Source organism: Pungitius pungitius, chromosome 5 (assembly GCF_949316345.1).
Source record: "Pungitius pungitius chromosome 5, fPunPun2.1, whole genome shotgun sequence".
Classification (NCBI taxonomy): Eukaryota; Metazoa; Chordata; class Actinopteri; order Perciformes; family Gasterosteidae; genus Pungitius; species Pungitius pungitius.
Window position 1 is genome coordinate 19,604,150 of NC_084904.1, and position 15,123 is coordinate 19,619,272.

At 43.1% G+C, this 15,123-nt stretch overlaps 1 protein-coding gene across 2 annotated transcripts; it reads right to left on the minus strand.

Moving 5' to 3' along the window:
* Positions 1–914: 914 nt before the first annotated feature.
* Positions 915–9,048, minus strand: LOC119224439 (gastrula zinc finger protein XlCGF7.1-like). 2 transcript variants are annotated; one of them, XM_062562510.1, is made up of 2 exons: positions 7,650–9,048; positions 915–3,341 (listed from the first exon to the last, which is right to left on the minus strand). In XM_062562510.1, exons 1-2 carry the CDS (start codon positions 8,177–8,179, stop codon positions 2,969–2,971), a joined length of 903 nt encoding a protein of 300 aa, XP_062418494.1. In that variant the 5' UTR covers positions 8,180–9,048; the 3' UTR covers positions 915–2,968. The 2 variants fall into 2 exon arrangements, with proteins under 2 accessions (XP_062418494.1, XP_062418493.1); XM_062562509.1 differs by lacking the exon at positions 915–3,341 and adding an exon at positions 5,672–6,291 and having other exon boundaries at positions 8,050–9,046.
* Positions 9,049–15,123: the final 6,075 nt, after the last annotated feature.

Here is a 15,123-nt window from a genome sequence, read left to right on the forward strand (position 1 = left end):
TAGAAACCAGATTTTCCTAGGTGGTACTCACCTATCCTGTGTAACCTCACTTCGGGTTTCCAAATAACATCCAACACTCTGCGCTGCCGCTCGATCTCTTCCTGATACTCGACGATGGTTCTTTTAAAAACTCCGAATATTTCTTCAGCAGCAGCAGATAGTCGCTGGTTGACAAACTCTCTCAAACACTCAACTGAAGACATTGTTGCTTGGTTACCGGTGGAATAATAACGTGCACTTCCACGACACCGAGCAACGGCTGGGTGTCACGATATACAGTTCCGACTAGAGACCTCAGTCACTTTAAGGTTCCGCTTGAATTAAAGCTGCAGGTCATCTTGTTCTTTTTCTATAAACTTGATTTGCGGGTCGCAATCAACTTGAATAGATACATACCGTCACTTAAAGTACTGCTGTGTGCATTTTCAGGGTAACAGTTTCATCACTGTTCTAACAGATAACACTTAATCGTGTTTCTTTAAGAAATCTCAACAGTGCCTGCAGCTCTCGCCAGAACTCTCTTCAAACTCAACTCCCGTCCCAACTGTTTCTGTTTCTCACTGAATTCTTTCGTCTATAACTTTGCATTTTTAGCCATTAAATACAGCGTTGAGTTGTGTCCAGTCTGTCAGAATCTCAAACTCAATATTCTGACCTCCTTTCTTCTATACTTCCCTTTGTATGTCTTCCCATTTGTGTGTTTCTGAATGTGATAATCAAAAGATTTTTCGTAGTGCTGACTTAGAGAATCTTCGCTCTGTTTTGCTGAAGATGTCAAGTTCAGAGGGAAAGCAGGATGTGCAGAGCAGGCAGACACGAGGACACGCACGGACAATCAGAAGCTTCTCTGTAGGTTGTAGGATATTAAAAAATGAATTGACGACCAGGTTCATAAATTAACTATAGATAAAATGCATTTAGTGTACAACAAAACACAACCATGATTCTGGAGATATGTATTTAATAAAGTAATGGGAATGTTGCAAAACCACTGTAATTTTAAAACTGTGATCAATAGAATAATATCAATGTACAGTTATGATTGTATTCAATGTAATGTAATCTACTCAAATGCATTCATGTAATACTTGATAACACCACAACTGATAGACTGAGAGGCCTTCAAAATCCGAGCTACTTTGAACTCAACATTCAGCGTAATGAGTCATCACACCGTTTTACCTATGGAAAATTTCAAATACCTAGTCACGATGAACACACCTGATGACGTCATGTGCCCAGAGGCGTGGACCCTGCTTACCGCACCACCTTTAACCCAATCACCACTGAAGAACTTTGTAACCAATAGGGTAGCTAGCTCACCTTTTTTAAATGTCTATAAATATACGTGTTTGTCCCCTTTTTCGGGATTTCGTGTCTTTGCAATCACATCTGCTCTCTAATTGCCCTCTACACCTTCATGAGCAGGGACCCAAATGTATTCACAGTATATGATATCTAAACATGATGAGAGGTTTTTCTATCACCAAATTCTCTTTTGACATTAGGCTGTTTTGAATCTTAACAGACGACCTCTCTCATTTCTGACCTGTTTTACAGTGCCAAGATTATTGCAATAATTTTGACTGTAAGGACAGTCTTGTCATTTTCACATTGCTTCATTGTCAGCATATAGCCAAGAGCCAATATATCTATCAATACCCACAAAGACGTTATTTATCATAATATTAAATAAGGGGCCACTAACACTACCTTGAGGGATCCCATTCACAATAGCAAATTCTTCTGACACGGCATCTCCAACTTTAGCTTTTAGTAATAGATTGGACAAGAAACCAAATATATAGTTATACATTTCAGAAAATAATAACACATATCCAACAGGTTAAACGTTTGCAGGATATGTTCACGAAGACTTTACAAAGACTTAAGTGGATTACAAAAAATTTCACAAAAACATTTCGTAAACAGCAAGTTACATAAAGGAAAAAAACAGGAAAATACAACAATACTCTATTGTGTGGCTGAATAAACACTGAAAAAAGTGAACAAAATACGATGCCCGGTTGGTGAGATCTGGAAGATTTCAGCCAAACAACTTCTCTCGTTCTGGTAGATTTATTTGTCAGATCACAAGTATCAGCGCTGGTTCTGCAAAGGCAGGAGCAGTTCTGTCGGCCCACAGGCTGGAAAAACCACTGAATGACATCAGGAAGAACATTACGTTTTGAACTTGTTGTTGGATATAGAAGAAAAGATTTCTATTGGCCCAAAACTGGCGTCGAAGGGGAGCAGGTCCTCCCCCCGCAACACGAGATCCAATCACATGCAATGTGTCTCAATAATGTGAACATAACAAAGCGCAAGTGTTGAAAAGATCTGTTTCTGCCTGGTTGAAAATTTCTGTTTTGACCTCCGACCTTGCACTCCTCAACCAGGATAAGACAGTGACTCCCTAAATGAACACTAAAAATATTTGACTATCAGTACTATCTAAATAAGAAACTGCGATCTTGTTTTATCAGGAATTTATTTAACTACAACTATTAAATTAATGAGTGAACGCGCATCCGGTCGGGGTTCGGCGCGATGGTTATTCAATTCAATTAATTTTATTTTGTATAGCCCAAAATCGCAAATTACACATTTGCCTCAAAGGGCTTTGCAGTCTGTACACATGCAACATCCTCTGTCCCTAAACCTTCACATCGGCTCAGGAAAAACTCCCCCAAAAAATGAAAAAACTCTTCAATGGGAAAAAAGGGAAGAGACCTTAGGGAGAACATCAGAGGAGGGATCCCTCTCCTGAGATGGACAGACTGCAATTATGTTGGAGGAAGAGATGAATGAAAATACTTTTCGCTTCAACGCTTTTCTAAGCTTAACAATTGCTCAGAATATTTCATCACTGGAGTTGCATCTATGACGTTTCATGCTTGTGGATTTTTCTCACATGGACAATTAAGATACCAGAACTTCTGAAACATCTTTCACATATTATACAGGATTAAAGTTTCTCCCCAGTATGAATTCTTGTGTGAGACTTCAAATGTTCTCGCCGAGTGAATGTTTTCCCACAGGTGATGCAGGAATAAGGCTTCTCCCCAGTATGAATTCTTGTGTGATTCTTCAAATGTGTTGGCCGAGTGAATGTTTTCCCACAGGTGATGCAGGAATATGGCTTCTCCCCAGTATGGATTCTTGTGTGATACTTCAAACTTGTTGTCCGAGTGAATCTTTTCCCACAGGTGATGCAGGAATATGGCTTCTCCCCAGTATGAATTCTTGTGTGAGACTTCAAACTTGCTGGCTGAGTGAATGTTTTCCCACACGTGATGCAGGAATATGGCTTCTCCCCAGTATGAATTCGTATGTGAGTCCTCAAACTTGATGCATCAGAAAATGTTTTGCCACAGGTGTTGCAAGAATACAGTCTTTTCTCAGTGTGAACTTTCATGTGGACTTTAAAGGTTTTACTACATTTGAAATCTTTTCCACATGTTTTGCAAGAAAATGGTGTCTCATGACTATGGACTCTTTCATGAATCTCAAATGCTGATTTATTAGTGAATGTTTTCCCACAGGTGATGCAGGAATGTGGTTGATCAACCTTGTGGGCTGTTCTAATGTGGGAAGACAAGTTTTCTTTATGTTGGAAATATTTTCCACATGTTTTGCACAAAAATGTCTTCTCACCTGGAGGAGCCAGAATCTGCTGTTGTGGCTCCTTGGTTGATGTTAAACTACGTTTTACTCCTTTCTGATCTTTGCTATCAGATTCATGAGAGATGCTTGGTTCTGGTCCCACAAAACGCTCACAGTCCATTTCCTCATCTAACGAGCTGGTACACGTGCTAGCTGGAGGCTCTGCCTCTGATTCACTCTGACTTTTGTCAGGATTCAAAAGCGGAGTCTCATCATCACTGTGATCAGTTTCCTCACAAGTCGGAGTCAACGTAAAGGTGTCGGCCTCCTGCTTCGGTTCAAGCTGCTCTCCCTCCTGACTGCTGCAGAGTTCCTCCTGTTCCTCTTTAATCTGTGGAGGATCTGGGTCCTCTTGGTCCACACTGGGGTTCCTCTCCTGGAGACACAGCTGCTGGTCAGAGAGAACCTCCTCCTGCTTACAGACACGTGACTGTGGGAGCTCTGGAGGGACAAAAGTAAGAGAAAAACAAACGTTTGGGCGAATGGATACAACGAGTGTGAATAAACTACAACCGTCATGTTTCCTACTGTTCCATTTGCTGGAAAATATTGTCTCGTCTTTGTTGCTTCACGGATGTTCCTCACAAAGTTGTACTCACCTATCCTGCGTAACCTCACTTCGGGTTTCCAAATAACATCCAACACTCTGCGCTGCCGCTCGATCTCTTCCTGATACTCGACGATGGTTCTTTTAAAAACTCCGAATATTTCTTCAGCAGCAGCAGATAGTCGCTGGTTGACAAACTCTCTCAAACACTCAACTGAAGACATTGTTGCTTGGTTACCGGTGGAATAATAACGTGCACCGCATCAACACCGAGCAACGGCTGCGCACATTGTAAAGTTCCGACTTGAAACACGAGTCACATTAAGGTTCCGCTGGCTATCAAGGTTGCACGGCAGCCCTCTTCTTCTTCTACTACTTATTTTTATATTTTAAATATAATTGGCGGGTAAGAACCACATTGAATAATTGTGCTGGAGTGTGTAATTTCAGGGTAACAGTTTCATCACTGTTCTAACTGATAATAGAATAGGAGAATATCCAATAACGTATCTTCTTTTAGTGCTCTTTGCAATCATATCTCATTGCCCTCTACACATGGAGCAAGAAAAGGTAAGGCAATTTTATTTGTAATGGCACATTTCAACACCAAGGCATCTCAAAGCACTTCAGACAAAACCATTAAAACCATCCAAACACTAATTAAGGATATTGACAAAAAAATTAAGAACACTGATTGAAACATAAAATAAAAACAGTCATGAAAAAGATTTAAAAATACGAGCTGAGGAATTCAGCAGACCTGCAGCTTCCTGAGACTGATCCAGACACGTGGAACAGAAAAACTGAACGCTGCTTCTCCATGTTTAAAGCTCTGGGTTAGTAAGTTGAGAAATAAGGATCAAATTAAAAATAAAGATGAAGTGCACCAGCTTAACAGAAACAGCAAGGGACAAGTGAAAGTGACAAAGTGAATGTACATGAGAGTGAGAGTCAGTCAGGGGGGGACCCGGGCTCTGTTGATGAGCCCGACTGCCGAAGGGAAGGTCTTAGTCCTGATGGACCTCAGCCTCCTGCCGGATGGAAAGGGCACAAACAGTTTATGTCCGGGGTGAGAGGGGTCAGCTACAATCTTTCTGGCCCGCTTCAAAGTCCTGGAGAGACGGCAGATTGCAGCCAATCACCCTCTCTGCAGAGCGAACGACACACTCTAACCTGCCCTTGTCCTTGGCTGTGGCTGCAGCGTCGTCTTTGGCAGGTTGAATTTCTTCAGCTGCCTCAGGAAGAACAACCTCTGCTGAGCCTTTTTGGTGATGGAGCTGATGTTCAGCTCCCACATGAGGTCCTGGGTGATGATGGAGCCCAGGAAACGGAAGGAGTCCACAGTGGAGTCCACAGTGGTGACGGGGGAGTCACCGGAGTTCCCCGGGCGGACCAGGATCATCGGGTCCCCCCCCATCCCCTTGTCTGATTTCCCCGGTTCTGCTCCCCTTTAGGACCGTCTGGAATTCAGTCCTAGAGGGGGGGGGGGGGGTGAGTTCTGTCATGGTTTAGTTCCTCTTCCTGTTTTAGTTTGTAGTTTCATGTCTCTTGTGCCCCTGGGTTAGCTTCACTTCCTGCCTTGTCCTGTGATTGCCTGATTTTTTCCACCTGTGTCCAGTCACCTGCACCTCCCTAGTGTATTTAAGCCCTGTGTGCCTGTTGTCCCCTGTCGCGTCATTGTCTATGTCTCATGCTGTCGGTTGTGCACGTCTGCCTTGTTTGGAACAATTAGAGAGCACTTACTAGAAGACCCTGTGTCTGAGTCCTCCCTGCGCACTAGCAGCCACCTTGTGACAAGATGTGTTCATACCGGCAGGTGGAAGTGAGCAGTCAAGCGGCAGAGTTGTTAACATCTTTGAGACTGTTGAGGATCTTGTTGGGAGAGCCGCAGAGGATACTGTTGCAGTAGTCGTGTCTGGAGGTTATGAGGGCATGGATGAGAATTTCGGTGGTGGCAGAGGAGAGAGATGGCTGGAGCCGTGCAATGTTCCTGAGGTGGAGTCGAGGATGATCCTGGCGTTGCCGAAGCTGGCTTGAGAGGGTGACGATGTAGCCATCGATGTTGAGAGAGGTCTGGGCTGAGCGCATGAGGGAGTTGGAGCCAAGTATTTCAGATTCATTGTGATTTTGCAGTCTCTGATCACAAGGCAGTGTTTTTCCAGGTTCCAATCGTGTCTCCTGGGCCCAAATACCCCAAATAGATTAATTTCCGCCCGTAACTGCTCTCTCTATTCCTCAGTGCTTTTACTGATGCACAGTATAGTTCTAATGACGAACAACTTGGCCTCTCTCTGTAGAAGAACTTGTGAGCACTCTTAACAGTTCCTGTAAACATTTTGGATTCCATAGCTCCCGTTAGCAGTGAGAAACTCAATCCTCTCTGCCATGGCTTACTGAAAATATGAGGAAATTAAAACAAAAATTCAATGTCATACAGGTTTCCTTTCTTCCATTTTCTTCATCTTACACCAGAAGTGTGTCAGATAGAGGAATATATACATTTCCATATAAAACAGGGTTAAACATTTGCAAGATATGTTCACTCATTGTGCAACAAAGACTAAGATTTCAGGTGATTAAATCTAGTTTCTCCCAACATCTTGAAGCTGTCATTACCAACAAAGGCTTTTGTACAAAGTATTGAATAAATATCAGTAAGCGTGTTCAATATTTTTTCCCTGTGTCATTTCACATTATTACACATAACTTATTTCTGAACTTCTTTGTTTTGGTTTATTTGTAGGCCTTGCGGCCAGTAGTGCTGCTTTCTCCTTATTTGTAATTGCCCAGACTTCTCCATTTATTAACACCGGGATTGCAACTTTCCCTTTTCTACTCATCTTTTTGATCATGGCCCAGACGTGACGCACCATCTCTTTCTCTTCCAATAGCAGAACAGAATTGCAGCTTCTTGTTCTGTCCCTCTTATTCTTCATCTAACTCTTCTTTAAATAGAATTGGATGGTAGGAACTACCTTAAATAGACGCCATCTTCACAAAGCACCGTAATACGTGCTTGTGTATTTGATCTCCTGCTTGCAAGCACTAAATGGACTTTTGTAATTTTGATCACTCATCAAGACTGTTTTATTAGATAAACCTAGAAACAAATCCTTCTCTTCTTCCGGAATTTTTATTGAAATACTCCACATCACTCAATTTGCAAACCAAGTTGTTTGAAAGATTTTAGTAGTAAATTACCCCAAAACATGTAACTAACAGCAAGTTACATGAAGGAACAACATCTTATTTTTTTGCTGAAGTACAATCTAAATAATTGTAGAAATTGCTCAGAATATTTCATCACAGGAGTTGCATCTATGACGTTTCATCCTTGTGGATTTGTCTCACGTGGGTGATACAAGAACTTCTGTAACATCTTTCACATATTTTACAGGATTAAGGCTTCTCCCCAGTATGAATTCTTGTGTGAAACTTCAAACCTGCTAGCTGAGTGAATGTTTTCCCACAGGTTGTGCATAAATATGGCTTCTCCCCAGTATGAATTCTTGTGTGATTACACAAACTTGATACACGAGTGAATGTGTTGCCACAGGTGATGCAGGAATACGGCTTTTCCCCAGTATGGATTCTTGTGTGATTATACAAACTTGATGCATGAGTGAATGTTTTGCCACAGGTGATGCAGGAATATGGCTTCTCCCCAGTATGAATTCTTGTGTGATTCTTCAAATGTTCTGACCGAGTGAATGTTTTGCCACAGGTGATGCAGGAATATGGTTGATCAACACTGTGGAATCTTTTCACATGGTCCAACAAAGTTTTGTTTTGTTGGAAATATTTTCCACATGTTTTGCACAAAAATGTCTTCTCACCTGGAGGAGCCAGAATCTGCTGTTGTGGCTCCTTGGTTGATGTTAAACTACGTTTTACTCCTTTCTGATCTTTGCTATCAGATTCATGAGAGATGTTTGGTTCTGGTCCCACAAAACGCTCACAGTCCATTTCTTCATCTAACGAGCTGGTACACGTGCTAGCTGGAGGATCTGCCTCTGATTCACTCTGACTTTTGTCAGGATTCAAAAACGGAGTCTCATCATCACTGTGATCAGTTTCCTCACAAGTCGGAGTCAACGTAAAGGTGTCGGCCTCCTGCTTCGGTTCAAGCTGCTCTCCCTCCTGACTGCTGCAGAGTTCTTCCTGCTCCTCTTTAATCTGTGGAGGATCTGGGTCCTCTTGGTCCACACTGGGGTTCCTCTCCCGGAGACACAGCTGCTGGTCAGAGAGAACCTCCTCCTGCTTACAGACACTTGACTGTGGGAGCTCTGGAGGGACAAAGAACAAAAGAAATGCAAACCAGCACGTGTCGTACTTTTCTATTATTTAAACAATATAGTACAAGAGGCTGAACTTTATCTTCAATAATGTTAGAGTTTAGCGGTAAACTGTAACATTATTGACGATAAAGTAAAGCCTTGAGTCCCACAGTGCTTGTGTAATACGATTACCAGCGACATTATAAAAACACCGTTAGAGAACATATTCATTGGAAAACCTTACATAATGTTTCGTCTTGCGCTGGAAACCAGATTTTCCTAGGTGGTACTCACCTATCCTGTGTAACCTCACTTCGGGTTTCCAAATAACATCCAACAGTCCGCGCTGCCGCTCGATCTCTTCCTGATACTCGACGATGGTTCTTTTAAAAACTCCGAATATTTCTTCAGCAGCAGCAGATAGTCGCTGGTTGACAAACTCTCTCAAACACTCAACTGAAGACATTGTTGCTTGGTTACCGGTGGAATAATAACGTGCACCGCATCAACACCGAGCAACGGCTGCGCACATTGTAAAGTTCCGACTTGAAACACGAGTCACATTAAGGTTCCGCTGGCTATCAAGGTTGCACGGCAGCCCTCTTCTTCTTCTACTACTTATTTTTATATTTTAAATATAATTGGCGGGTAAGAACCACATTGAATAATTGTGCTGGAGTGTGTAATTTCAGGGTAACAGTTTCATCACTGTTCTAACTGATAATAGAATAGGAGAATATCCAATAACGTATCTTCTTCTAGTGCTCTTTGCAATCATATCTCATTGCCCTCTACACATGGAGCAAGAAAAGGAGAGGCAATTTTATTTGTAATGGCACATTTCAACACCAAGGCATTTCAAAGCACTTCAGACAAAACCATTAAAACCATCCAAACACTATTTAAGGATATTGACAAAAAAATTAAGAACACTGATTGAAACATAAAATAAAAACAGTCATGAAAAAGATTTAAAAATACGAGCTGAGGAATTCAGCAGACCTGCAGCTTCCTGAGACTGATCCAGACACGTGGAACAGAAAATCTGAACGCTGCTTCTCCATGTTTAAAGCTCTGGGTTAGTAAGTTGAGAAATAAGGATCAAATTAAAAAAAAAGATGAAGTGCACCAGCTTAACAGAAACAGCAAGGGACAAGTGAAAGTGACAAAGTGAATGTACATGAGAATGAGAGTCAGTCAGGGGGGGACCCGGGCTCTGTTGATGAGCCCGACTGCCGAAGGGAAGGTCTTAGTCCTGATGGACCTCAGCCTCCTGCCGGATGGAAAGGGCACAAACAGTTTATGTCCGGGGTGAGAGGGGTCAGCTACAATCTTTCTGGCCCGCTTCAAAGTCCTGGAGAGACGGCAGATTGCAGCCAATCACCCTCTCTGCAGAGCGAACGACACGCTGTAACCTGCCCTTGTCCTTGGCTGTGGCTGCAGCGTACCACACGGTGATGGAAGAGCAGAGGATGGACTCGATGATGGCCATGTAGAAGTGCACCATCATCGTCTTTGGCAGGTTGAATTTCTTCAGCTGCCTCAGGAAGAACAACCTCTGCTGAGCCTTTTTGGTGATGGAGCTGATGTTCAGCTCCCACTTGAGGTCCTGGGTGATGATGGAGCCCAGGAAACGGAAGGAGTCCACAGTGGTGATGGGGGAGTCACCGGAGTTCCCCGGGCGGACCAGGATCGTCGGGTCCCCCCCCATCCCCTTGTCTGATTTCCCCGGTTCTGCTCCCCTTTAGGACCGTCTGGAATTCAGTCCTAGAGGGGGGGGGGGGGGGGGTGAGTTCTGTCATGGTTTAGTTCCTCTTCCTGTTTTAGTTTGTAGTTTCATGTCTCTTGTGCCCCTGGGTTAGCTTCACTTCCTGCCTTGTCCTGTGATTGCCTGATTTTTTCCACCTGTGTCCAGTCACCTGCACCTCCCTAGTGTATTTAAGCCCTGTGTGCTTGTTGTCCCCTGTCGCGTCATTGTCTATGTCTCATGCTGTCGGTTGTGCACGTCTGCCTTGTTTGGAACAATTAGAGAGCACTTACTAGAAGACCCTGTGTCTGAGTCCTCCCTGCGCACTAGCAGCCACCTTGTGACAAGATGTGTTCATACCGGCAGGTGGAAGTGAGCAGTCAAGCGGCAGAGTTGTTAACATCTTTGAGACTGTTGAGGATCTTGTTGGGAGAGCCGCAGAGGATACTGTTGCAGTAGTCGTGTCTGGAGGTTATGAGGGCATGGATGAGAATTTCGGTGGTGGCAGAGGAGAGAGATGGCTGGAGCCGTGCAATGTTCCTGAGGTGGAGTCGAGGATGATCCTGGCGTTGCCGAAGCTGGCTTGAGAGGGTGACGATGTAGCCATCGATGTTGAGAGAGGTCTGGGCTGAGCGCATGAGGGAGTTGGAGCCAAGTATTTCAGATTCATTGTGATTTTGCAGTCTCTGATCACAAGGCAGTGTTTTTCCAGGTTCCAATCGTGTCTCCTGGGCCCAAATACCCCAAATAGATTCATTTCCGCCCATAACTGCTCTCTCTATTCCTCAGTGCTTTTACTGATGCACAGTGTAGTTCTAATGACGAACAACTTGGCCTCTCTCTGTAGAAGAACTTGTGAGCACTCTTAACAGTTCCTGTAAAAACATTTTGGATTCCATAGCTCCCGTTAGCAGTGAGAAACTCAATCCTCTCTGCCATGGCTTACTGAAAATATGAGGAAATTAAAACAAAAATTCAATGTCATACAGGTTTCCTTTCTTCCATTTTCTTCATCTTACACCAGAAGTGTGTCAGATAGAGGAATATATACATTTCCATATAAAACAGGGATAAACATTTGCAAGATATGTTCACTCATTGTGCAACAAAGACTAAGATTTAAGGTGATTAAATCTAGTTTCTCCATACAGGAGACATCTTGAAGCTGTCATTACCAACAAAGGCTTTTGTACAAAGTATTGAATAAATATTAGTAAGCGTGTTCAATACTTTTTCCCTGTGTCATTTCACATTATTACACATAACTTATTTCTGAACTTCTTTGTTTTAGTTTATTCGTAGGCCTTGCGGCCAGTAGTGCTGCTTTCTCCTTATTTGTAATTGCCCAGACTTCTCCATTTATTAACACCGGGATTGCAACTTTCCCTTTTCTACTCATCTTTTTGATCATGGCCCAGACATGACGCACCATCTCTTTCTCTTCCAATAGCAGAACAGAATTGCAGCTTCTTGTTCTGTCCCTCTTATTCTTCATCTAACTCTTCTTTAAATAGAATTGGATGGTAGGAACTACCTTAAATAGACGCCATCTTCACAAAGCACCGTAATACGTGCTTGTGTATTTGATCTCCTGCTAGCAAGCACTAAATGGACTTTTGTAACTTTGATCACTCATCAAGACTGTTTTATTAGATGAACCTAGAAAAAAATCCTTCTCTTCTTCCGGAATTTTTATTGAAATATTCCACATCACTCAATTTGCAAACCAAGTTGTTTGAAAGATTTTAGTAGTAAATTACCCCAAAACATGTAACTAACAGCAAGTTACATGAAGGAACAACATCTTATTTTTTTGCTGAAGTACAATCTAAATAATTGTAGAAATTGCTCAGAATATTTCATCACAGGAGTTGCATCTATGACGTTTCATCCTTGTGGATTTGTCTCATATGGGTTATACAAGAACTTCTGAAACATCTTTCACATATTTTACAGGATTAAGGCTTCTCCCCAGTATGGATTATTGTGTGAGACTTCAAATTTGCTGTCTGAGTGAATGTTTTTCCACAGGTGATGCAGGAATACGGCTTCTCCCCAGTATGGATTCTTGTGTGAGACTTCAAATTTTCTGGCCGAGTGAATGTTTTGCCACAGGTGATGCAGGAATACGGCTTCTCCCCATTGTGAACTTTCATGTGGACTTTAAAGGTTTTACTACATTTGAAATATTTTCCACATGTTTTGCACAAAAATGTCTTCTCACCTGGAGGAGCCAGAATCTGCTCTTGTGGCTCCTTGGTTGATGTTAAACTACGTTTTACTCCTTTCTGATCTTTGCTATCAGATTCATGAGAGATGTTTGGTTCTGGTCCCACAAAACGCTCACAGTCAATTTCCTCATCTAACGAGCTGGTACACGTGCTAGCTGGAGGCTCTGCCTCTGATTCACTCTGACTTTTGTCAGGATTCAAAAACTGAGTCTCATCATCAATCGCTTTTTTGTTTTTTCCCATAAAACGAAAATACAAAGCGTAGCCGCTAAACCGGAAGTTCGTAGATTTTCACAGTAAGAATCAACGCAACCGTCTGCAATGACAGCGTTTACCAGGGTACATGAGGAGAAAAGTTCATTAATGGACACAAATTAATAATCTTAAGTCCGACGGAATCTGTTGCTTCAGTGAGCAGAGCAGAAACACTTTAAGGAGAGCCATAGATTTAATTATATTGAACTGTCCATGTTGTTTGTCTAGGTCACATATGTCGATCGTCAGTGGCCCGTGTTCGCTCGAAGTGGGCAGTATCTGGCCCGGACCTGAAATGAGTTTGACACCACTGTTGTAGAGCGTGTATCTACAAGATCGTGTTGTCGTTGTGATGTTCGGAGTCAGGGAGAGTTGGCTGTCAAGTGTCACACCGAGGTTCCTAGCAGTCAAAGTCGGCTTTAACACAGAGTTGTCGAAGATAACAGTCATGTCCTGGGCAGGAGAATCTTTGACGGAAAGAGAAGTAGTTCAGTCTTGTCAGGGTTGATTTTCAGATGGCAAGCAGACTGAGAGATGTCAGTCAGACAGGGCAGAGATCTGTGCTGCCACCTGAGTGTCTGACTGAGGGACAGAGAGATTTAGTTGAGCGACATCGGCATAACTGTGGTAGGAGAAACCTTGCGAGCAAATGACAGAGGCGAGATAGTTGGTGTAGATAGAGAAGAGGAGGGGACCCAAGACGGAACCCTGAGGAACTCAAGTAGGAAGAGGACACGGTTCCAACACAGATCTTCTACAAGTTACCCGGTAGGTGCGGCCCTCAAGGAAGGATGAGAGAAGGAAGAGATCAGAGCCTGTGACACCAAGTTCCTGAAAGAAGGAAATAAGGATCTGGTGGTTTTTTTTTTTCAAATGCAGCAGAAAGGTCCAGAAGGATGAGGACAGAGGAGAGAGAGGCGGTTCTAGCAGTGTGGAGTTTATCTGAGACAGCAAGGAGAGCGGTCTCTGTGGAATGGCCCACCTTGAAGCCTGACTGGTGGGTGTCAAGGAGGTTGTTACGGTGGAGATAGGAGGAGAGTTGGTTAAAAATTGCGCGCTCAAGAGTTTTGGACAAAAAGGGAAGAAGAGAGACCGGTCTGTAGCTGTTTTCTTTAGAAGGGTTGAGGGTGGGTTTCTTCAAGAGTGGGTAAACTCTTGCCTTCATCAGAGAGTTGCGAAAACAGGCAAATAACACAGCATTTTTAATGAGACAGGTGAGGAAAGGAAGAAGGTAAGGACCGATAGATTGTAGAATATGGGATGTAATGGGGTCGAGAGGGCTGGTGGTCGGACGGGCAGAGGTTACTTGGGTAAGAACATGGTTAGAAGACACGAGCAGATAATCAGGTTTTTTATATATTTCCTATATGCGACAGCAAAAGCTGACAATCCGAACAATACCTGGTCCATTAATCTTTGGAAAGTTGCTGGGGCACCATCCAGTCCAAAAGGTATAAATGTGAACTGGTACAAACCCTTTGGCGTGTGGAAAGCTGTTAAGTACGGAACTGTCGATTCAGTGGTACCTGCCAGTAACCTTTGTAGAGATCAATAGTGGTTAGAAATTTGGATTCACCTAACCTGTCGATAATTTCATCAACATGAGGAACAGGATAGGAATAAAACACAGATATTGAATGTAGATAACAAAAGTTAATGCAGAATCTTATTGTGCCAGCTTCCTTTGGGACTAAAACAATGCGGTTGCACCACTCCCTCCTCGATACCTCAATAATGCCCAAGAACAGCATTCGTTTTATTTCCTTTACTAACGACATCAGCAGGAGCTCAGGGATTCTGTAGCTCATTCTTCGTACCACTGCATCTTTTTTTAGAGCAATTCTGTGTTCTGTCATTTGAGTACACCCAGGAGTTTCTTTAGAAACGTCTGAGACACAAAGGGCACTGATCTGGGTTTGCTGATCAGCAGTGAGGTGGATGAGGTCAGGAAGTGTAGGAGCCGGTAACGGAAGGTACTATTCATCATCGTCGTCCTCTTCTTTCACCTGCCTAATCAACAACATCTCTTTCTGCTCAGCCCTGGGAATCCATACCATTAAAAGGTTAATGTGCAAAGTTCTCTGTGGGCGTGCCTCCACCGGAGTTTCTATCTCATACGTGGTGGGCCCCATTTTCCGTTTTATCACATAAGGCCCTTGCCTACCAGGACTTCCTGTAAGGGGGAAAAACTCCTTTCCTTGGCAGATTTTTCATACCTGTTTTTTTGGTTACGTTTGGTCTCCAACATTTTCTGCTGAGCCAGTGCATCACATTCTGTGACTCTGCTGCTTCTTGACTTTCCCCCAGTGAGTTTTTAGCAGGGCAAGGAGACCTCTTACTTTATGTACGTACACCAGTTCAAACGGAGAGAAACCTGTTGATGCCCGAGGGACCTCTCTG

Bases quoted from the DNA above. Each gene is read 5' to 3' on its own strand.
- LOC119224439 (XM_062562510.1), bottom strand. From the start codon at position 8,179: ATGGACTGTGAGCGTTTTGTGGGACCAGAACCAAACATCTCTCATGAA. The intron at 3,342-7,649 runs GTTTCACACAAG...ATCAAGTTTGAG, and splicing joins ACTCAGCTAGCAGGTTTGAA to GACTCACATACGAATTCATA.